Source organism: Atractosteus spatula, chromosome 5 (assembly GCF_055471065.1).
Source record: "Atractosteus spatula isolate fAtrSpa1 chromosome 5, fAtrSpa1.hap1, whole genome shotgun sequence".
NCBI classification, from domain to species: Eukaryota; Metazoa; Chordata; class Actinopteri; order Semionotiformes; family Lepisosteidae; genus Atractosteus; species Atractosteus spatula.
The window spans coordinates 38,993,107-39,016,065 of NC_142710.1; the positions used below are offsets into that span (position 1 = coordinate 38,993,107).

The 22,959-nt window shown below is 37.6% G+C and overlaps 1 protein-coding gene across 4 annotated transcripts in view; it reads right to left on the reverse strand.

The window, feature by feature from the left end:
- The window catches only part of afap1l2 (actin filament associated protein 1 like 2), an 84,448-nt gene that overhangs the window by 13,491 nt on the left and 47,998 nt on the right, over nt 1-22,959 (reverse strand). For all 4 annotated transcript variants that reach the window (XM_088917725.1, XM_088917723.1, XM_088917724.1 and 1 more), the window contains exons 5-11: nt 15,998-16,088; nt 12,829-13,034; nt 11,131-11,310; nt 8,584-8,667; nt 8,249-8,333; nt 5,911-6,015; nt 5,411-5,622 (exon numbers count right to left, since the gene is read on the reverse strand). In XM_088917725.1, the coding sequence (XP_088773851.1) occupies nt 5,411-5,622; nt 5,911-6,015; nt 8,249-8,333; nt 8,584-8,667; nt 11,131-11,310; nt 12,829-13,034; nt 15,998-16,088 (963 nt within the window). The remainder of the gene's footprint in view (nt 1-5,410; nt 5,623-5,910; nt 6,016-8,248; nt 8,334-8,583; nt 8,668-11,130; nt 11,311-12,828; nt 13,035-15,997; nt 16,089-22,959) is intronic.

Consider the following 22,959-nt stretch of genomic DNA (forward strand, 5'->3'; position numbering starts at 1 on the left):
GTGGTCAAAAAAATGGCATAAAAACGACAAAGTGAAGGCTGTGAAAACATTCACAATGTACTTTATACACAAAGCAAGTGTTCTCACAACTCTAGGAGGTTTCGTGAAAATGCTACAGGCGTGCCAAAATCGTTTTTTTAAATTCAAGGTGACTTTACCGCGGTTTTCTTTTTCAGATTGTGAATCAAAAAAGGCATTTAATTAAACACGCAATTGCGATTTTAATCAATTACTGTATTGATTGAAACACACATTCTGTACAGATACAGTACAGTCACATTCTCCTGTCGTCCAGTGGTGTAAAACGGATTAGCAGGTGATTGAGATAACAATGCATCGACCACTGAGTGGAATGTTCTCATTTGTTCTAAATTGTAAAAAGAGGTGATAATTCTTAATAATTCCGTGTCGCATTAACTAACCTCTTCAGTTTATTCCACCAGACAGTACATGAATATAATTATATCGTTATTAATTTGTTTAGATACGCAATTCCATATTATATTCCCTGTTAATCAAACTCTAAAAGTATGCATTTGTTAGATAACAAGCGAATTCACAGAAAAGGTTAAAAGACTATCACTTTTCACAAAGTATATAATCCTAATATAAGTCTAAATCCTAATATAAGTCTAAACAGTATCAGCTTTATTTATGGGTTGCAATTTAAAAAAAGTCAAAAACCGCACTCAAAATGCAATTTAGAGCTTTCTGGCAAGAGGAGACACCCAAATTAATAATGTAACATGCCACTGTTTGTGCATGAACAAGGTTATACTGCTATTTCCTTAGATACGCGATTAAAAAAACTAAAAAAATTTTTGAATCCCCGGCGGAACACATTCCATAAGAATCAGTGCTTTTATATATCGCCTTTAAAGGTGGCTTCTCAAAACGCTTTACAGGATAAAAACAACAATAACAGCAACAACAACAATATTGTATTTCATTGCACTTTGAAAACCAAGTAATAACTTAACTATATGTGCAAACGTTTTATGATATGTCGCTGTTGTGAATGTCTGTGGAGTGTATCTTATTTGCCTGTCTGTCCTGGGTCTCTCGCTCGCCCTCCCCCCCTCTCTCTCAATTCAATTCGAGGTGCTTTATTAGCATGACAGATGGGTACAATCAGTGTTGGGTATTTACTTTGCTTTGAGATGCCACTTTTAAAGGTGATATATAAAATCAAGGCTTTAACTTGCTTTAACTACGCAAGTCTGAGTTCTTGTGTCTGTCCTATCCGAACCCGAAAGTATCACAATATGTATCTTTATAGCAGGTGGTGTACAGCTTTTTAGTATAGATTACACTTTTCTAAAATGTATTTAAAAAATAAAAACAATTACAATCTAATCTTCCATGTTTGATCCCAAGATCCCAAGAAAAATAAATAAAAATAAATAATAAATGCGATTTAAATCAATATAAATGTTTATATTGTAACGCCTAGGTGACTATTCATTGTTATTAAAATGACAAATTCGATCATGTTGTGATATTTAGAAATATAAATTTGTTTGGTGCGAGTGAGGTTTTATTTAATCTCTGACTCAGGAAACGTTTCATTTTTTCAAAGAAATGTTTGTTAAAAAAAATTCATGGCTCCAGTGGGATTCGATCACAGACCGTGTGACGTGAAGTCAGGAACCTAACCCACAGCGCCACCGGCAAGGTCACATGCAGAGTGCTGAAAAAGCACTACAGAAACATTACCAACAGACAATGTACAGTGTGTACTATTCTTGTGTTGTGGTACATGAATATAATTATATCATTATTAATTTATTTAGATACGCGATTCCATATTATATTCCCTTTTAATCAAATTCTAAAAGTATGCTTGTTGACTCCAGTATCACGTTAGTTAAAGACTTCGATGCTTAAAATGTTTAGGGAGAAATGGAAAACTGGTGTGTATGTTTTCTTTAAAGTACCGAGACCAGCCATATACTGTTTGTTTAAGTTCCAAAATTAATATCGTTTATGGCCTTCACACACGTTACAATATGCTCCTATTCTTTTTATGCTCAGGTACTAAGATTTCCCTTCAGTGGTAAAATTCCATATAAATATTCAATACTTAAACGGGCACAGTTAAGACATTAAATATACATATACATACTGTATACAGTACAGTTTGCATACGGTAATATGTTTATGTTCCTAAATCAATCTCTTTTATGAGCATGTGAAAGGCATGGTGAATCGATTCTCAAAAATTACTGTACTTTGCATGATTGGAAACAAATGCGTGATTGCGAAATGCTGTGGTGTTACTTTTACAAAGACGGTCAATGAAAAAAAGAATGTGGACCAGGGCAATACTTTGAGTTTACAGCTTGTCCAAGGTCATTCATTATTAATACTATTAGTAATATCTTCGTTAAAGACTTTGATGGCGACAGCTCAAACATGAGAGGTTGAGCTTTATTAGCTCCACCTTGCGGAAATTCCGGATACTATTATTTTAATTGCAGTATTATAGGAGAATTTACGGTAACTCGCGGTAGACCGCATAAAGCGCACCGCAAAATAATGCGGTATCGCCCGCGCATTTTGAATGGCTGCATCTGTATAATATAAACCACAGACATGAGAATGCTGCTGAATTTGAAGTTATTTCTATTTTACTTTTTCCATTATATGTTTCATGAAAACAGGGTCATAGGGAAAGCACACACACACACTCTCAAAGCAGGGCCAATTTTCCCTGAAACTGCAAGACAGCAATGCTTAACACTGAGCCACTGTGCAACCTCAAATGGAGATTTAGCTTGCAGACTTTAATAGAAATTGGTTTGTGGGTATTCCAATACACTAGTGAAATCCTTGATAAAGAATAAAACAAAAGGTCTTTTACAGCAACCCAGTGGATTAAACTAGAAGTAGAAATATCTTCTTTTTCTCTGTGAATGGTTACGCTGAACAGTTCTCACAACTTTTGACATAAAGTTGTAAATTCTAACAAAAAAAAATGCATATGGCAAAATGGCAGATCTAGTGTTATCTACTAATGTGTATTTTTTCTAAATTTACCTAACAGACAGATTAACAAACAAAAAGAAAAACAGTAAAAGATGAACTGCAGAAATGGGCGATGTAAACATAAGAACATAAATACTGTACAGCAATATCAAATAATAGCACACTGCTTTACAAAGGTTTTTGCAATGGCGAAGGTCTATCACAGGATGGCAGCAGTAGCATTTTTAATTAACTGAGGATATCACTCATTGCCCCCTAAGTATTTGTTTCCTTCCTGGTATCATGCCAGCCATTTAGGCATATTAAGTAGGATGCTCTAACATCTAACGGACCTTAAAGATGCTTGCTTGTGCAATTTCAACTCAGTTTGCAGGATGCCTATCCATTTTTCATTCTAAATTGCATACTTAAGGCTAATGAGATTGCACAATTTAGCTGAGGCCAGATGCCATTTTTCCTCTCTAACACTAGAGAGGCTGAGAAGGTTTAACTGAAAGATCTGTCTGTAAGAATGCCAAACGGACAGAAATTACTTGTTATAATGACATGATGATGCAGTACCAAATGTCGTTTGAATGATTCTAAATAAAAATGATACAACGCAATAAACATTATGTCTGCAGATTTCTGTAGAAAAGAATGCTGCAGGCATTAAAATCACAATGAGTGTACTTCTGTATTAGAACCAGAATTGTGAAATGAGCCGAGAGAAACGAGAAGTGTACAGGATTTCAATGGCCTGGCCCAGGCATTCCAGTGTTATTCTAAATGTCAGGTAGATTGCAGCTTTTGAGAAATGGCCTGATGTACACTAGGCTGGTGTGGTATTAATTAATAAGTACAAAAGTAATATAAAGAAAGCCTGGATTTTGAAGCCATTAGTTACAGCTTGATATGATTCCTTTATCCATCCATCTTCTAACCACTTCTTCCAATTCATGATTGCAGGGGAGCTAGAGCCTATCCCAGCAAGCAATGGGTGCAAGGCAGGGTACTATACACCCTGGACACAGACACACACATGCATTCCTAGGGCCACTTTTCCCTGAAGTCCATTATTTTTTCAGTATATTTTTGGACTGTGGGAGGAAATCAGAGCACCTGGAGGAAACCCAAGTGAACGCAGGGAGAACATACAGTATAAACTCCACGCAGATAGCACCCCAGGAATTGAACCCAGGGCCCCAGCGCTGTGAGACAGCAATGCTAATCACTGATCCACCAATTTGCCGCCCATGATTTCTTTATAAGTCTGGCTATTACCTAAACATCACTAACATTATTACAGGCATCCCTTTACAGCATTCATCCATTCTGTGAAGCCTAAGACGTAAACAAAGTCATATATCTATCATACACTGTGGCACTAATACCAAGGACATTTATAGCATTCACCTTTTTTGCTGATAAATTTAATAAAACACAAGCTTGCTTTATACTGAAGTTTTGATAAGAAGTTTCTGTATAGCAAACAAAAAATCCTCGTTTTAATAAGGACTTAAAGAAGACTATAAATTATATAGTCAGTTTTATATTATTAAGGCCCTTTTCTTCTTTGGTCCATAAACAAAATTTAAGTCCCACGACAAAAGTGACTAAATGATTCCATCTTCATTTAACCTGTGACTGACCCAGGAGGTCAAGTGGCTAATCAATAATCTTGCTTCTTAATTAGCAAACTACCGTAACCTCAGCTGTCCTTTATTTTGAGAGGACTGTCTTGTAATACACAAGAGCTTTCAGCAAAGAAAACTAAAAATGCCAGCAGAGGAAAAATTCAAGGGCAATCTAGACTCCAGAATTAATTCAGATTAAATACATACCAGAATGACCTACAATAAGGCCCATGGGGACAGACATTATTTGACAACAGAAAACAAACTGCCTGGACATTAAATGTTAAGAAGGAGAAGCTACTATTTGGCCGCTGAAAAGAAGCTTCCTGTAACTGTCAACTGTCAACAAGGACAAACCCTGCAATCATGTCAAAAAACCTCGGTGACAGGACTCATTTCAACCTTAGTTCTGGTAATAAGAGCTGTCTTATTGTAGTAATAATATCATAAAGGCACTGTACAAGCATTTACCTTACCATATATACAATATACCTGCACAATTGTAAGTTGTTTATAATGTCCCTTAGACATATTAAAAAGTTTTAGCAAAAATATTATTTTATGTGCATTTATAATTGAGAATTTTATGTATTCAGTCCTTGAATAACACAAGGCTTGATGAAAACTGGTAAGCTTAACACATACAGTACTGTTTCACAAGTGAAATTACTGCTGCAGGGAAAAACAGTTCAGCGGTAACGTAAAGCATTCTCTCTGACTTCTGGTGATAAAACACATGAATAAGAGGCACAGCCCTGCACTGGTGTGTCAAAACACTGAGCCGTTTTATTTGTGTACAAACTCACCTCTAGCGTGGCTAACTGCTCCCCGTCCTGCTGGATCCTGAAGGAGTACAGGTGCTCTGGGCAGGGGTCAGGGACAACCATGCAGCCTTCCAGGGTCACAGGCTGGTGTGCTACCTTGTTCTTACTCTTGTCCTGGTAGAACCACAGCTGCCCATTTTTAATCTGGCACCAGCGGGACCGCCACTGACTGTTCACTAGCACATTGAGATATCCTGAAGGACACAACACAGCAACGTCAGCAACGGCACACTAGATCTTCTCACTTCACCCAATACCCTGAAACACATCATCCTAATAGAAAACAAGCTGAATCTGGTTTTGAATCTTTTTTTCCCAATTTCCCTTTTTATACCCACAAGTGGAACGCTAATGCTTACTTTATATCACAGCTCATACCAACAGCTCTTGTATTATGTGAGAATGATGGAAAAAGGCAGACATGATCCTCTAACCCATCTACCAAGCTACTCATCTTCTTAGAATACAAAATTATTTTTTACCAGAGGTGTCAACAGCTTTCTCTGGACTATCCAGTAAAGGGGGTTTCTTTTTTCCAATGTTCATGAGGTTACTCAGCTTCAGGCCTGCCCCAGACTTTTTCTTAACTGTAAGAAGAGTCACAGATAAAAGCATAGGTACATCTTATATAGACACTGTACGTTATGTATTGTATACATGTATACTGTAATGTCATGTTTAAAAAGAACAGCTAAAACTAAAAGAATAGCTGTGTGAATGTTAAGCTGGGTGTAACAGAATGCAAAAAATACTGTACAACAGAGCAGAAAAAAACCTGTAAAACTTGTCCTGGGAAGACTCTCATATTGAAAGATAACTTTCATAACCTGTAGAAAAAATTGACATTATCAGATTCACACAACAGTTTAGTTTGTATGCATGGCTGGATGAGTGTATATTTATTTTTATGTTTATACTGTATAGGTTGTTATAGGCTTTCATAACAGCTCTCAGCATACAGTAGTATACAGCACATGGACTTCAACTTCATCCTACACCCAGGCCTAGTAGGCAAATTAATTTCGAACTGCAACTTTGCAAAAGACTGTAGGACTGAACATTATATAGTCGTATTGTGGTTACCCTTGACTGTACACTACAGAGGCCGAGGAAATTGCTGTTTCCTAATTTTGTTCACTGCAGGTTTTTGTGCAAACGTGATCCAGAGAGTGTGTGTGTCTTCCTTGCCACCAGAGGGTGCCCCTTAGCATAATACTGTATACTGTATACAGTATATACCCATATACTGTATACAGTATACTGTATATATATAACTAATTGTATGCAAGAGAGTTTAAAAGAGTAAGGGCAATTCATTAATTAAATAAGCAGATACCCATGATCATTTATTGGATTACATAAATTGTTAATAAAATCTCCCTGTTCCAAAACATCCTCATTGCAGCAGCTCAAAAGATTCTTCTTGGCAGAAGCTTTTTGGCTATTTTGTATCAGTTGCATTATGGGACCTCATGATAACTAGCAAATCTTTAATGTTACAGATCATTTTTTTGCCCATACTGTGACAAGGTAGAAAATCACCTGACACTAGTTATTCACACAAAATGGCCTGCTGGAAGACAGATGAACCTCTCAAACCTCTTGAAGATGGGCAAATCCTCAGCCTTGTAGACTATGATCACTAGCCCAACCAACAAGATAACTTGGCATACATAAGAGACAGAAAGCTTCTACCAGGACAGATTCAAGGACAGATGCAGATCATTGGAGTGCAAATTTTCCAAATATGGTAACTATGTATAAGAATAAAACTGTCCCAATAAATTACACCTTATCACTTTTTACTCACAGGTTTTATCATATTTTATATATAGACTGAGCATCAGAGGAATTAACAGTTATAACTAACACATGCAGATACTATAAGGAAAATGCCACCAATGTTTTATTGTAGACACCTGACATAAGCAAATTCAGTATAAAGCCAGCAGCCATATCACCCTGCAGCTTACAACTAACAACCCACTTAAGCTAAGCAAGTGTGAGCCTGCTCAGTACCTGGATGGGAGACCTCCTGGGAAAAACAAAGGTTGCTACTGGAAGAGGTGTTAGTGGGACCAACAGGGGGCACTCACCCTGCAGCCTATAGGGGTCCTAATGCCCCAGTATAGTGACGGGGACACTATACTATAAAAAGACGCCGTCCTTCGGAGGAGATGTAAAACCGAGGTCCTGACTCTCTGTGGTCATTAAAAATCCCAGGGTGTTTCTCAAGAAAAGCAGGAGTGTCACCCCGGCGTCAGCCAAATTTCCCATTGGCCTTTTCCAATCATGGCCTCTTAATAATCACCATCTATAAACTGGCTTCATCACTCTGTACCCCACTGATAGCTGGTGTGTGGTGAGCGTACTGGTGCACTATGGCTGCCATCGCACAGGAGGTCCTGCACATTGGTGGTGGTGGAGTCCCCATTACCTGTAAAGGACTTTTCTGGACACTCCACTCAAAGCGCTTTATAAGTGTAAGGAATTATTATTAAAGGCTTGGATTGCAGCTGCTGAAATAGTCAAAGACTTACTGCATGGTGTTTCTATAAAGCTTTAATCATCTTAGCTTTGTGGTGCTTCGGCTGTGTAGTGCAGGCCAGAGTGTTTGTGTGTGTGTGTGTGTGGGGGGGGGGGTGCTTCCCCTTTTGATTTTTCAAATTTGTCTGTGTGTTTGATGATTAAAAATCAATAATTATTTCTTACCAAAAAACAGCTATTTCACCATACAGTAAATGCAGCTTTGTACCAATTTTATTTTTATAAAGAAACTTAAGCAATATGTATTCCAATAAACATTTTAATACTTTTTACCATCTTTAGTTTCTGGTGTTTCAGCATGGCTGTCAGTGCTGCTTCCACTCTCCGATGCAATCGAATGCCTTTCATTGAGCTCAACCTGGCAGCAGAAGGAACACAGTGTCAGGCACCTTTGCAGTCAGAAGGCATCATTCTGAGTTTTCAAAGTCCCTGTTCCTTCCACAGTCTGCCACAATAAACATCGATCCATCTAGATCAGGTAAGTCATATGCAAAATGCCAAATAAATGGAGTATTCATTCCTCTGGCATTTTGCATTTTGCATTTTTTCTGTAACATACTATGACAGGAAAGCTAAGTTTATACTTCAGACTAAAATCAGATTCTTACCTTAGTGCAAATGAGTCGAGGGGAATCAGAGATACTGTGGGAAACATCAAACTCTGCTTGTTTTGCACTGATTTCCTGAATTACCTGTTGGAATGATTGAGACAAACATTATCACACAATTTAAGTCTAAACTCTAAAAAGTCCAGGTTTTCAAAGATATTTTGCTCCAGTGCAGAATGAAAAATTCAATGGTTGCAAAGGGTGCAATATACAGTAGGGATGTGTGATTGATCTGCATGTTTTGCAACAATTTCTTAATTTTGTTACAGTAAGTCGAGCACTTTCTGCATTGGAGTAAACGGCTCTGCACGTTGTCCCATAATATAAAATATCTGCATAAAATTAAATAATTTAAGATGGCAGCTGTGTTTGTAATACTATTTTCTTCCTGATCCCTGGAGTGGAGTTATCTCACCATGATAGCTACTGCATATTTTATAAAAGCAATTTTGTCCTGAGACTGAGGTTATTAATTGTTTAAACACTATTAACAAAAAAGCTGTACAGGGATTTTAATAATAATTAGTACAATAGACCATTTTTATGATGTGTTGTAAAACATCCCAGATAGGTGTGTCTGCTAAGGAAATGAATAACAACAATAACAATATTTTCATTTTTATGTGGTCTTCTATACACAGTATGGATCTGCAGGAATTTTGAATTAAATGTTTAAATGTAGCCTTTTAAATGTAGTAATTTTATCTTCTACAACCTGGAAGCTGGCCTTGTTTTCCATTATACTTAAGTTCCCACTCACATTATGCCAAACATTGAATTGTTCAGGACAGATATTGGTAATACAGTAAATGGATTAGTGTTTGTATTTTAAAGCATGCATAAAAGTGAATAAAATGGGCAGCACCCACAAAATGTTTGAACACCCACAAAGTGTGAGAAATCGGGTGCTACCATGAACCCCTTAGTTAAGGTGCAAAAATATAAAATAGTAAGAAACTTGACAAATGTCTGTAGATGAATTATAGTAATGTATTCCAGCCATAATTTAGACATAATGAAAGATAATTTGCTCAAATTAAAAAAAAAACAGCAGTCAAAATTTACTTTAAAGCCATGACTTTTATCATCTGAAAATCCATTAAAATGACCCCGAAACAACCAACACGGCAATACACTTACAGAGGAAAAAAATGATCAGGGATTTATTTTTTGCAGGCTGCACAAAGCATTCCCATTCATTTTTGGAAACTTGGCGCCTATGCCATACAGCTTATTCCTGAAGACAGGACACAGGGGATCGGGGCTTTTGTTTATTCACAGTTCAAAGTACATCTGACAGTTAACAAGGAGTTCCTCATCCCTACTCCTTTCCCATCCTCCTTCCTCACATTTCATACCACGTCCCCATAGCCTCTCCCACACGGCACAAAGGCCACAAGGAGCCTTTCATTTTTCAAAGTTCCTCACATAAAATCATTATGATTAATGCGTGAGTTCAATCCACTTTTGTTTAAAGAGAGTGTTTGTGAAAAATGTATCAAAGAGGTGCTGTTGACAGCAGTCTTTAGCTCCCACACATGCCTGGCAATGAAGCACTGATCAAAACAGCAGTTTGGGAACAATCTCAGGCACTGAAATGACTCACGTTTGATGTGCAGCTCAGTGTCGTGCAAGAGGTAAGAAAACAACTTCATATTGCTACTAAAGGCCAGAATGTTGAATTATTAACTTATCATTTTACAAAAGCTGGCACAGTTTATGCCCACTAATGCAATTTTTGCCTACTGTATAACTTGCCAAAAGTTTATCCTCCTTCCTAAAACCAGCTTCCTCACATACAGTACTATGTCAATGCATTCATGAAACTCAATACAACACAGCCACACACTAAGAAAAACATAGTTTTCTAATGTTGTATCAAAAATATCTACATATATCACACTGCACCTACAGTACATAATACAGACAACAGTTTCAGAAACAATGCAAGTAAAATATAATTTGGAGTCCTTACAAAGAGTAACAACTATGAGTAGCTCATTTAGCCATTAAGCTACAACATACTAAAATACTATACAGTATATAAAATCAAAATTAATGTGGGGTGTGAGACTTAAAACTCTCCCAAATGGCAAAACATTGCAAATCATGTGGCATCAAGCTTGACAAGCTGTTCCGTGGAAGCCAGAAGAAAGAAGAAAAGAACAGAACCATCTCCAATGTTTTGTTCGCAATAGGGAACACTTTGCATCCAGTGCTGCTACTCTTAATACCTGCATTGGTAGACTCTGTGCATCAAGAGATGATCAAATTTCCAATTAAGATTTCATTTAATTGATTATTAAGTAGAAAAGGGATGTCTCACAATTTTTATTTGGAATGCCCCACGGTGGAAAAAAGTTGGAAAACAATATGCATGTGAATTACCAGCATAAAAAAAGAAAAAAACATGAAATTAACAAGGCACCTATAGTATAAAATACCATGAATGCTGAAGATAGGCCAGATGGCTTCCTATTGTTTGCAACAACTAATATGTGTGATGAGATCTCACACAGACAATAATAACCTACTGTAGTATCTTACCTTAAGCCACTGCTCTGTCTGCTCTTTGCTCTGCAGGCCCAGCACAATCACCTCTCCACTCATGGGGATAATCTTCAACTTATGCTCCTTCTTTTTCACTTGCTTCTCTTTGTAAATGACGCTGCAACCCACCAGGTTCACATCTAACTGTGGATTCTGGTCCTTTGAGCTCTTATAACACTGGGGCAAGAAAAACATAATTAAATGACCATGGAGAGCAATATCCTCAATTTTCCAAACCCTAACCCCCCAGCCTTCCTATTTTTTATGTCTGTAAGAAGGAATAAGGTTTTCTATTTTTCACTCTCTCAGTTCAGAACTTCAGCTCTTGCACAACATGGGGAGAATGTGTCGTTTATCTTCTGACCCACACCAAACTTCTTCCCTGCAGGAGAATTAGATCAAACTCACAGGCACCCTGAAAGTCCCAAGGATCACTGTTGTGCAACAAGCTTAAGATAAGCTAAGCAGCTCAAAACCATGCAGCTCTGGCGGAGCTCAGCTACTTATGCAGATGAGAAATCCTGGTCTCAGTCAGCTAATGACATAATCCTTGCTCAGACCAGTAGCACCTGGAGTACAGGGCTCCACATGTGATGATACAAAACCGCAAACACATATAATTAATCTTCTAAGGAAATGCATAACACATATTCATCAGGCAACTACTAATTAGCTAAAAAAAGTTCATTTTTAGTCCCTGTTTAAGGGGTAACAGTCAAGTAAGTATACAGTATGTCAAAAGTTACATACTGTAGGACCTTTTCATATTAAAATAAGCAGTCCTGACACCAAAATATCACTTATGGGACAGAAAGGCTATCACAAAATAAGGCAGACATGCCCGCCATTATTTAATATTTCGGGTCTTAGGAATAACAAAGGGCCAAACAGAAATGACAATGCAGAAAGTTAATAGCAATACCACTGGTGAAGGAACTATAGAAACAAAGCAGAAAAATACCACCCTTTATGTGTGTTTGTAAGGGGGGGTGGGGGAGGTGTTATATATTAGATTGCTGTATATAATTAAGTCAAATCAAAATTGACCTGAAAGTACTAACCTAAATTCCATTATACTCATGTTGGTGTATTTAAATACAGCCATCGACAATGAATGGGATCTCAAAGAAAGATAAGCATTCCTTACACTGTCGACACTGAAGGTAGACATGATCACTGGAGAAAAAGCCATACAGTACCTTTCCAGCATAACAAACCTTCTTGAGCAAGCATTTCCAGTTTAACTGAAGTGCATTTTCATGGCTGCAATATTGCATGTGTCTGTATGCAGTGGGGAGCAACTGCTCTCAGCCATCCGTCTGATACTAAACAGGTATTACTATGTAAACATGATTTTAGAAGGTACAGACAATACCTCATAAGTTGACGTCTTTGGCGATTTACACTAGGCATGTCTGTATTTGCCAGTGGACATTCTTTGGCTCAGAATCACTGCGCTGAGGTATGACTGTCCCCCTTAAGAGGGCAGGTGGAAGGAAGCCTTCAGCTGAGGCAAGCAGCAGAGAGAGGGGATGGTGTGGGGATGGAAAGCAGCAAATGATATAACAGGAAAAGGAAGGGCGTGAGATATGTGACATGAGCTGCAAACTGGTTTAGGCCTCCGGAAAAAAAAAACCCTGTCTAAATGTCATAGGACCAGGTAGAGTATGACGGCTTCAGATTTCCAACACCCACCATCAGCCGATGCTCCTTGATGACGCACAGCTGTTTCGCCCACTGGCCCAGCCACTTCTTCCTCCACAGGAAGGCACAGATACGGGCATCCTTCATCAACTCAATGGAAGCCTCAGGAGAGGGCCACTGATGGGTCGCCGACTTGCCTTTGGTCACCTCTTCTTCATCATATGATTCATAGGAGCTGCTGACAGCATCACAGTCCTCTGCAACACACAGAACAGTATTTAAGATAACTCTCAACCTGGGTTCTCATTTTGAGACATTGGTCACATGCTGTTGGCAAAAAAACAGAAATGCAATATGTCTCAAGCAATGATAACCTCAAATTTCTCAAGCAATGGTGAATGATACCACATGCATTATGTTCCTCATACTGTAATTTAATCAAGCACCCTGAACAGAAACAAACACATGCATGGTCCATCTGTATGCAGAAATCAAACACCAAGAGTCTAAAAATGACATATTTACAGGACTTGGAAATATAAGATTTACACATGATTTTATTGAACTCAAATTGGCTATTTTAGCAAGACTTCAAGGGTTGTATGTGGGAAAAAGTGTCACTTATGTTAAGGTCACATATTGCCTACCACACAGTTAGGTGAGTCTGGTATGAAATTCAAGATGCAGATTTAAAAAAAAAAGATACCCCTTGTGATTGTAGCATAAATTACACCCTCAGCAGCTTCTATATGTGTCCTGGCTCCTGTGATGATAAGTTTACCAAAACAACCAAAATCTACAGGGACAGAGAACAGGAAAGATGTAAGAAGACAGGGGGCGTACTGTAAGTAACAGATAAAACAAGAAGAAAAGAAGAGGGATTGAAAAGTCTGCCAAGGCATGACACTGATAAGCACTAAGACTTCAAATGGTACTATATGCTTTGCCCCTCCTAGTGCCTCTGAGCTCTGCTGTGAAGTATTACAGGAATAAAAGAGGAGTGATTGTATATTTACTCAGGTTACATTCAACAACTCAAATCACAATGTTTCAACTAGCTGAGAGCTTTATTGAGGTGAACACTTTTTTCCAACCTTGGGCTGTTGACTAAACATTATGTTAATCATCACGGAACTACCAAAAATGGCATATCTCAATGTGGCACCAGGCATCCTTTACTACAATGAAGTAATCTCAGTTCAAAACATAACATGGGGCATTCCCTGCAGGAGAAGCCAGAATCTGTACTTGTAACAGTCAAGATGCAGGAACAAATCATTTGCAAGACAAAACTTGAAAATAATCATACTGTATGTTGAACATAAACTAGCAGATATACAATACATACTCAGAAGGACTGAAAATGTCCCTTTGTTGACAGAACATTTTGGAACAACAGTCCCTTTAGTAAATGTGGCCTTTTGTAAATGCTACCCACTCTTGATATCTTCAAGGTTCAGGTTTCTTCTGTGGATCATATTTCCTGAAACTGCTTGACTTTCATTGAACCCCTTATTTATATCTATACTAGACACAATGTTACAGTAATTCACATCATTCCGTCATTTAAAAAATAATGCCGAGCACAGCACCTGAGTGGCTCAACAAGTAAAGGTGTTTGCCTGAACATAGGTTGGGCTCTATGATCGCAAGGTTCGAACTTTGATTATGTCACTAGTTGACTGAGACTGGGATTCTCCCAGGCTGTGGTATGCAATTGGCTGATAGCTGCCAGGGATAGGGTGGGATTAGTCTGGGGTTCCCCTGGCTCCCGGTGACACAATGACCCTGGGGCCTTCCTGGACATTTGAGATTTGCAGTGCGTCACTGAAGCATGCACCTCTCTGCCAAACAGTGCTGAACAGGGCTGGACAGACTATGTGAATTAAAAATAAATGGCCCAATGGCAGGTAGGCCAGGTTATTCTGTTTATACTGTACTTCCACATTTTCCCCTAATGCAACCTGGTGAGGTTGCAGGTTCGTAGCTCTTCTCTGAGAAATGATACACAATTAGTAAATCCAAACTGGGTGGAATAGCAAAAAATTGGCAATTCTAAACTTAAAAAAACAAGATTTCCTCATTGCTATAGCATGTGCTATGGCAACGTACCAACACCCTGCAACAACAGAAGGCATTTCAGTTTAGTCCTTTGTTGTGGCCACCCTCTATGCATATAGAAAGAATAAAACGTACAGAAAGTCTAAAGCTAAGGTGCCTGAATGAGGTGTGTTAAAGATGTACAGTAGAGACATGGTGGTATGTACTGTAGGAGGGCACCACTTTTAGCTAAAATGAAGTATATCATTAAAATGTATGTGGGCATAATATCTAAATGTGGCACTGTAATTTTGTTGTGTTGTGTTTGTTGCAGAGGTCATCTGGAGAAGCCTCTCACTACTTTTTCTTTAGACATAATCATTATTTGGGCAGAATGCAAAGACTAATGATGAATTCCACCGAGTAATCCATCTGTCTGGGCTGTCCAGTTTTGGTCTGAATAATCATTTTCTTTGGGTTTAATTGATGCCCACCTTCAACATGAGTTGTCAGTGTCTAAACCATGAAATAGAGGAGAATTACATTACTGGGCATTACTGGAAGCGTAAAAATCTGTATTTAATTTTATCCAACATATCCAATATATATTTAATTTATATCCAATACCTATTCATATGTAAAATCACTGCAACATTGAAAACATATCAGTTTGTCTGACAGGCATAACAAATCCTGATATATACTGTACAGTGTATGTATTTCAGTCTCCATTAAAAAGAAAATATTTTATAGAATTGATCCTTTCACACCTATTTGGAAACATCTTAAGTTTTAAAGACATGGCGCTTAGCAAGGTTTAAGAAGTTATAGTAGTCCCTCACTTTGTCCACCAAACCCTATTATGTGAAACCCTGTTTTGCCATTTTACTTCTGTGGCTCAGGTCAGATTGGCTGATATGATGAACTGCCTGTGGTTTCTCACAACAAACACCACATTTTTGTTGTTCTACACATGTTGAAGCCTCCTTGTAGAAAGAAAATGAACACCTTTTTGGAGATTATATTACAATAGTGCTCCAATTTGCTCCAACAGCTCAGCAACAATTAAAATGGCTGTCTAGGTGAACTAAGAGTAGTTCTTGCAAAATTTTCTCCCAGTACTATACATTAATCCACACGAAAAAGGTCAGTTATTCAATAAAATGGTTCAGTAACATACCGTTGGTTGCTGTGTCATAAGGCTGAGCTTCTTCATAGTAACCCTCGGGAGAGTCAACCTTTGGCAGTGGAAGTGGATCTTTATCTATACACTGGAGGGACAAAACAAACCATTATTTCAGTATTAAATGCCCAGTTCTGAACAACAGTTTCGTCTGAAGATCCGGACTTGCTAAAACATCATATCAACCTGATCTGACACTCTCGTTGTCTAGATGAACCCTGGAAGATCAAAAATGTCCTGCCCTATTGGTGAAGCCTAATTACTGAGGCCCTTCACGAAGCAGCATGTTGATATTATGGGACTGATGAGCTACTGGGAACCAAGCAAGCAAAATAGGTCAAGTGATCTCCTCTCATTTGTAACTTTTAATATATACTGTATCTTACGTTTACAGTAAATGACATTTAATTACCTTTTCCTACCCTGTTCCCCAGCAGAAGAGAGGGAAGAATCATATGTAACTTAACTTGTTAGAACAATGTTAGCTTTACTGGCAATTCAAACTAAAATTAACAGGGATACTGGTTTAACTAGTATGGTTAAAGACTATGTAATAGCCAGCAGCCATGTCACCCTGCAATTTACAATTGGCAGCCCACTGAAGTTAAGCAGGTGTGAGCCTGGTCAGTACCTGGATGGGAGACCTCCTGGGAAAAACTAAGGTTGCTGCTGGAAGAGGTGTTAGTGAGGCCAGCAGGGGGCGCTCACCCTGCAGTCCATGTGGGTCCTAATGCCCCAGTATAATGACGGGGACACTATACTGTAAAACAAGTGCCGTCTTTCAGATGAGACGTCCTGACTCTCTGTGGTCATTAAAAATCCCAGGGTGTTTCTCGAAAAGAGTAGGGGTGTAACCTCGGTGTCCTGGCCAAATTTCCCATGCCTCCTAATAATCCCCCTCTATGAATTGGCTACATTCCTTTGTTCTCCTCCCCCCCCACTCCGACGGCAGGCGGAGCAATGCGCCAGTTGAAGTATTCTCGGTCGTGTTTAATGGCAACATCAGCTCAAAGATTTGGTTCAAACCACCAAATGGAGACGGGCGTGCCGACAAGCGGACCCTGCTGATGCGGGATTAACGCTAGGATGAGAGGTTATGGACTATGTAATAATGGAAGAGCAACAATTTAACAAAAACAATTTTTCAAAAACAGGGTCCTTCTCAAGATAGGAGTAGACTGAGAAATGCAGGCAGAATTAAAAAAAAATAAAATAAAATTATGTGTATAAGATTATGGGGTATTTTTAAAATAAATACCCAGAAAGCGTGTCGATTACTTAAATATTCTTCAGACAATTCCATTAGGTAGCCTTTAGTGGCACTCAGAGGTATTTGAAGTGACAGTCAAGTTAGCCAGTTGTTTGAATCTACCTATAAATCTTACAGAACAGTAAGCATTATAGGAAACGCGTGTTTTATACTGCAATGCTACTGAGTATTATTGCATTAAGACTATACTGTACATGGGGCTCCACCCAGGTCGTGATGATTATCAAGGCCATAAGCAGCTGCTGGTAAAAAGATGAGGTTTAGTTCAGAAGACCTTGCACAAACATTACAGTATATGCATCTATGTAGCCCCATAGCCAGATTTGGTCATAAGGGAGAGAGGTATCAAAATCACTCTGCTCATTGGCAAATAATGAGGCAGAAACCCCAGTTACCTTTTGTCATGGTGATGGACACCAGTTACAGAAGCCAATCAAACCTAACTTGCAATAGCCTTGAGAGAGTGAAGCACATGTAGCACCCAGCAAAAACCCACATGAACACAGGATGAACAGAATCAATTACCTCAGAGAGGTGCTTGATTTGAACCCAGGACCCCAGAGTTGTGAGGCTGCTCACATAGCATCATGCTGTCCAGTACTCACATTACACATGTAAAATATCTTGAAACTTAAGGTGGAGGGAGGGAATCATCTTATAATACGTATTACACAATCTTATCTACAGTTCCAAAATTATACAAATCATATTGCCATGTCTAAAAATGAATTTTTCCTGGAATGTAAATGAATACTATATTCTGTATACTGTAGATGATCAACTTTGCCAAAAGGTCTACATTTTCTGTACATTACTGCAAATGTCTTAATTTTATTATTAATATGAACAATTTTATAAGTTTTTTTGTTAAAACACAGTGCTAAAGGTTTGTGGAATATATATAACAAATAAAAAGAAAGAGGAAACAGAGCACAGCAAATTGACCCGATAAAACTAAATTAAACATTCAAAGCTACAGGGAAAAGAAAGTCTTTGAGTGAGTTTTTAAAATGACTCCTAATGGATTTGGGCAACGAGTTCCACAGACATGGAGCTGTACAAGAGAGAGCTCTATCACCCACTGTGTGCAGCCTTAGGCAGAAGAAAAAGGCCTGAATCAGCAGATCCCAGATTAAGTGACAGACTATTCTCATGCAATAAGTAGTCTTCTGTATTTCCCTTTTATGTACAATATGCAGTGTAAACCTACAGTTGAAACCTAGTCTCAAAACCATAAAAAGCCGTACAGTAAATCCGTGATATACAGTAGTTGCAAAAGGAATTAACTAGTGACAATACAAAATATATATTTCCCAAACAGCCTACTGGTTTAAGGTTTTCCACCATATTTCAAGAGCATAGTTACAGTATACTCTACCAGCAGACAAAAGAGTTAAGAATTTTACGTGGAAAAAGTGTTTTCAGGTTCCAGTGACTAGATTCTTTTTGTATGATTTCTAGGCTTAACTGTTTCTCACATGAGACAGTGCACCCCAGCCCAGAAAGGAAAATTAGAAAAGTGCAAACCACTGCCTCTGTGTGTCAAGGTAGCGTGTGTACTTTACTTTGCCTCCGAGACAGAATTTTGTTAGTGGGCCCACTGTTCCAGACGGTAATAGAGGTGTTTCACTTCAGTTGCCATATAATTATAGATATACAGTATGTGCATCACTCAGCAATGATCAAGCTGCAGAACATGTTGTCAACTGCCAAGAGAGCAGAAAAAAAATTATTCTGGTTATGATTATCTAATGCCCCCCTCTTCATATTTGCTTACTCACTAGAAATCGATATTTTACTTGAGAGATTGCCAAGATTGCCTTGTGTATGCCACAAGTGATTTTCAGATAAGTTCATGCCCTTTTCTTCTCCTTTCTACTGTTCTAACCCCATTAGGCTGTTATCGGGACTAATTAGCTGTTTGTACGCATTGTCAACATTCAAGTTCATTGGAGATTCAGGGTACACACTTGCAGTGGGCAAAACAGTAAAATAGAAAAAAAGAAAAATATTTTAAACATCTCAATGTGCCTTTATGCTTGAAATGTGTTTGTTCCTTTATTAAGCATGGGGAAAATGACATAGAAACCAGTGCTCAAATCATTATTGCATACTGTATGCTTTGTGTGGAACTGACACAAGAAGAGTCTCTAGATCACTGATGTTTTTAGTCCTTTCCTCTTTAATTAGAATGATTGCTAGAAGTTTGCACAACAAAGTTTTTTTTAGAAAACCATGCATGAATGAAGTCAGTTTTTGATAATAATAATAATAATAATAATAATAATAATAATAATTGCTTACACTTATATAGCGCTTTTCTGGACACTCCACTCAAAGCGCTTTACAGGTAATGGGGACTCCCCTCCACCACCACCAATCTGCAGCATCCACCCATATTTCCTTATATACAAAAAGCTAACCCTTTTGGACAAATAACTTTGAAGGTTTTTGTGACAGATGTTTGAGGCTTGGACCAACTTTATGCATTTATTTCTTTTTATTTTTTTACTTTGCTGTCATTCATTCATTTTTTGCTCATATAGTCAAACCAAAATTATCAAATGCAGAAGTAGGCTGACGTCTAGTCTCCTTTTAAGCATGTGTAGAGGTTATAAACAAATGATCTTCAGCCCATCAACTGGTACAGGATATTATAAAGCAAATGAAGCCTCTTTAATCATCTTGAATAATAAAGGATAAGGCTCACCACAACGGAGTGTCAAAGGATTTATAAAGATGACTTATAATTTGTTTTTAAGAGAAAATAATACATTATTTGAGTATGGATAAGGTGAAAACAAGAACCATTCAGAGTAAAGTTGAATTCAAGAATTTGTGTCACACCACTTGGAACTCTTACAATCTGAAAAAAACATGATCATATTACCATTCAATATTATACCATACAAAGTTAAATTCCAAAAAGACTACATTTATTTCACTATTTGTGGCTTCTGTTAGTTCTCCTATAGTGTCTTAGATCAACTGCATGTCTGGCACTAGAAGGTTGGGAATTCAATTCAATTCAATTTCTTTTTATATAGCGCATTTCACAACAAGGTTGCCCCAAGGCGGTTAACAATACAAGTTATTAAGTCTGACAGTTGATGAGACACATTTTCCAGGACTTTTTAGCTACAGTGATTTCAATTGCACACCAAATATCAAGATTGCAGAACCAGTATGCTGTTCTAAGAAATCTACACAATGTTATATATACATTGTTTTACAAAACTATACACAATATAATACAGTACTTCAGACCCTTGCACATTTTTCACATTATGTTGTAGACATGACACTTGAAAGTAACAATGTTTTACACACAACCCACTCGACACATTCAAAACACAAACCAAAATGAAAAACTAATAGATAATGAATATGAAGGATATGAAAACAAAACTGTCATGTAATTGTCATGTTAGTGTAAATACTGTACAGTATGTGGCAAAACTAAATGTACATAAGCAAGGTAACCTTAATGAGCCACACAATTAGTTGAGTGGCCTCTGTCTGCATGTTAGTGATTCTCATGTTCCTAAATAATTATACCTGTAACATCTTTCATTTAGATAGTGAATTTCAAGAAAAAATTCAACAATGAAGACCGAGGACATAAGAGAAACCAAGAGAAGGCGATGAACAGCTTTGAAAAAACATAGTTCAAGGAGAAAATGCTCTTAAGTCAAAGCTGGCAGAGTGGCAAAAAGGATGCCATTACAAATGGATGCACAGAGTTAGCAACAAAGCATTAATAAATGCAAATGTAGCACAATGCGTTTTGTGGTCAGACGAGAGAAAACTTTAAAATGTTCTGTCTAAATGCAAAATGTTACGCCTAGCGCTAGCAACACATACTGTAGCCTCACCCAGCTAACACCAACCCTACTGTCAAGCATGGTGCTCGCAGCATTATGCTATGGGACTGCTTCCTATCGACAGGGACTGAGAAGCTTGTCAAGATATGGGGGGAAATGGATGGTGCAAAGTACAGTACAGGCCAATTTGAGCAAAAAATCCCCTTTAATCTGCTAAGCAAAGCTGGGGGAAAAAATCATGTTTTTTCCCAGCAGGAGAATGACCCTGAGCTGTGCTGGAGTGTATTAAGAATAAGGTTGTCTTTTGAGTAACCTACTTCAGTTTTCTCTGGTTAGGTTTTGTTTACTTTTACTGTACGTTATTTTATCCTTAGAGGTCTCCAGTTTGAGTATTCATGTTTTAAATAAAATAAGTAACTTTAAAACTTTTGTAATTTCACAAGATGAGCTACCATAGGAAGGATACTTTTACAAGTAATTGCATATATCTTTTATGTATATTCACACCACACAGTATATGAAATGCAACATTTTATGGATATAGTTGTTAACATATGATATGCATCGTTTTAATTTCTCTTCAACATTTAACTACATTTTTATTGCTAGAATAAATTCATGTTGATAAATAAGATCGGGACTGTATGACAGACAAATTTTCTTTCTCTTTCTCCACTCTTGAAGTAATATGACATGATCGCATGCTGTAGTGGGTCTCTGGTCAGTACTTAATCTCATTTAACAAATTAAGGAACATTTTTAAATAATAATTTTGTGGCTTTTCTGCCTTAAACATATAATATTAAGCTGCATCTACTTATCCAGCTGAATAAGTTCAGTTGTAACATGTCCTCACACATCTGAAGAGTTTGCATTCAGGCATCTGGTACTAATTACAGCTAAAGTCAAGGCATCCAGGAAATCCCAAAAATATAAATTCTTCTCTCTGTCAATAGGTAAGTAATAATAATATTACACAGGCCATACAACTTATAAAAAGAAAAACAGATGATATTTTCTACAGTGTTCTGAAAATTAAACAAGGAAAACTTCATACACTTCTCAAACTTTTACCAAATTTAATCAACAATGGATTGAGCCACATAAGTTAAGGGTAATTTAATTACAGTATGTGGTAGTCTGTGGTTAATGCTTGGAAAATGTAGACTGTATCTTTATATTCTCATTAAATATGGACATTATTAATTCAACATGGATATAACCAATTTAGTTTAGTGACATGTGCATGTGTTTAACTTTTTTTCTCTGAAAACACAAACTCTCGTAAACATATCGCTTGAAAACCTCAGATATCACCAGTTCACACAGTGAGGCTGACTTTTTTTCCCCCTGAATTTTAAGTGAAAGGCCAAGGAAGCAGATAGGGAGACAGGCATAAATAAAGATAAAAATGAAGCCTTTGAAAAGCCTTCAACAAGTGGAAAATCCCAGTCTCAACTGCCAAGTATCCATCGCAACAAAAACAGACTGGGAAAGGACACTTTGGGGCAACATTTATTTTATAATAAAAAAATAAACTGAGTTTTATTTTTGTAATGAGACTAAGCAATACTCAGTATGCTAACCATAGGCAGTAGTAAGGCTACTAAAGAAAGGCACATCTAAGAATCCGAGAACCTTGAGAAAGAGGAAAGGTCTCACAAAGTGCTGTAGCTCAAAATGCAGTATATAAGAAAACAAAAAAAATGTATTTTTTTTCCAGTACAAAATTTTAAACTTTATTATATTTTGAAAACAGACCGATTGTTTCATTATAGCAGAAAGCTCTGAAATGTGACTGATTTGTTAATGGAGAATCCATCCATAAAAAGGGTGACAAAATGCAATTAAGTAACTAACAACTA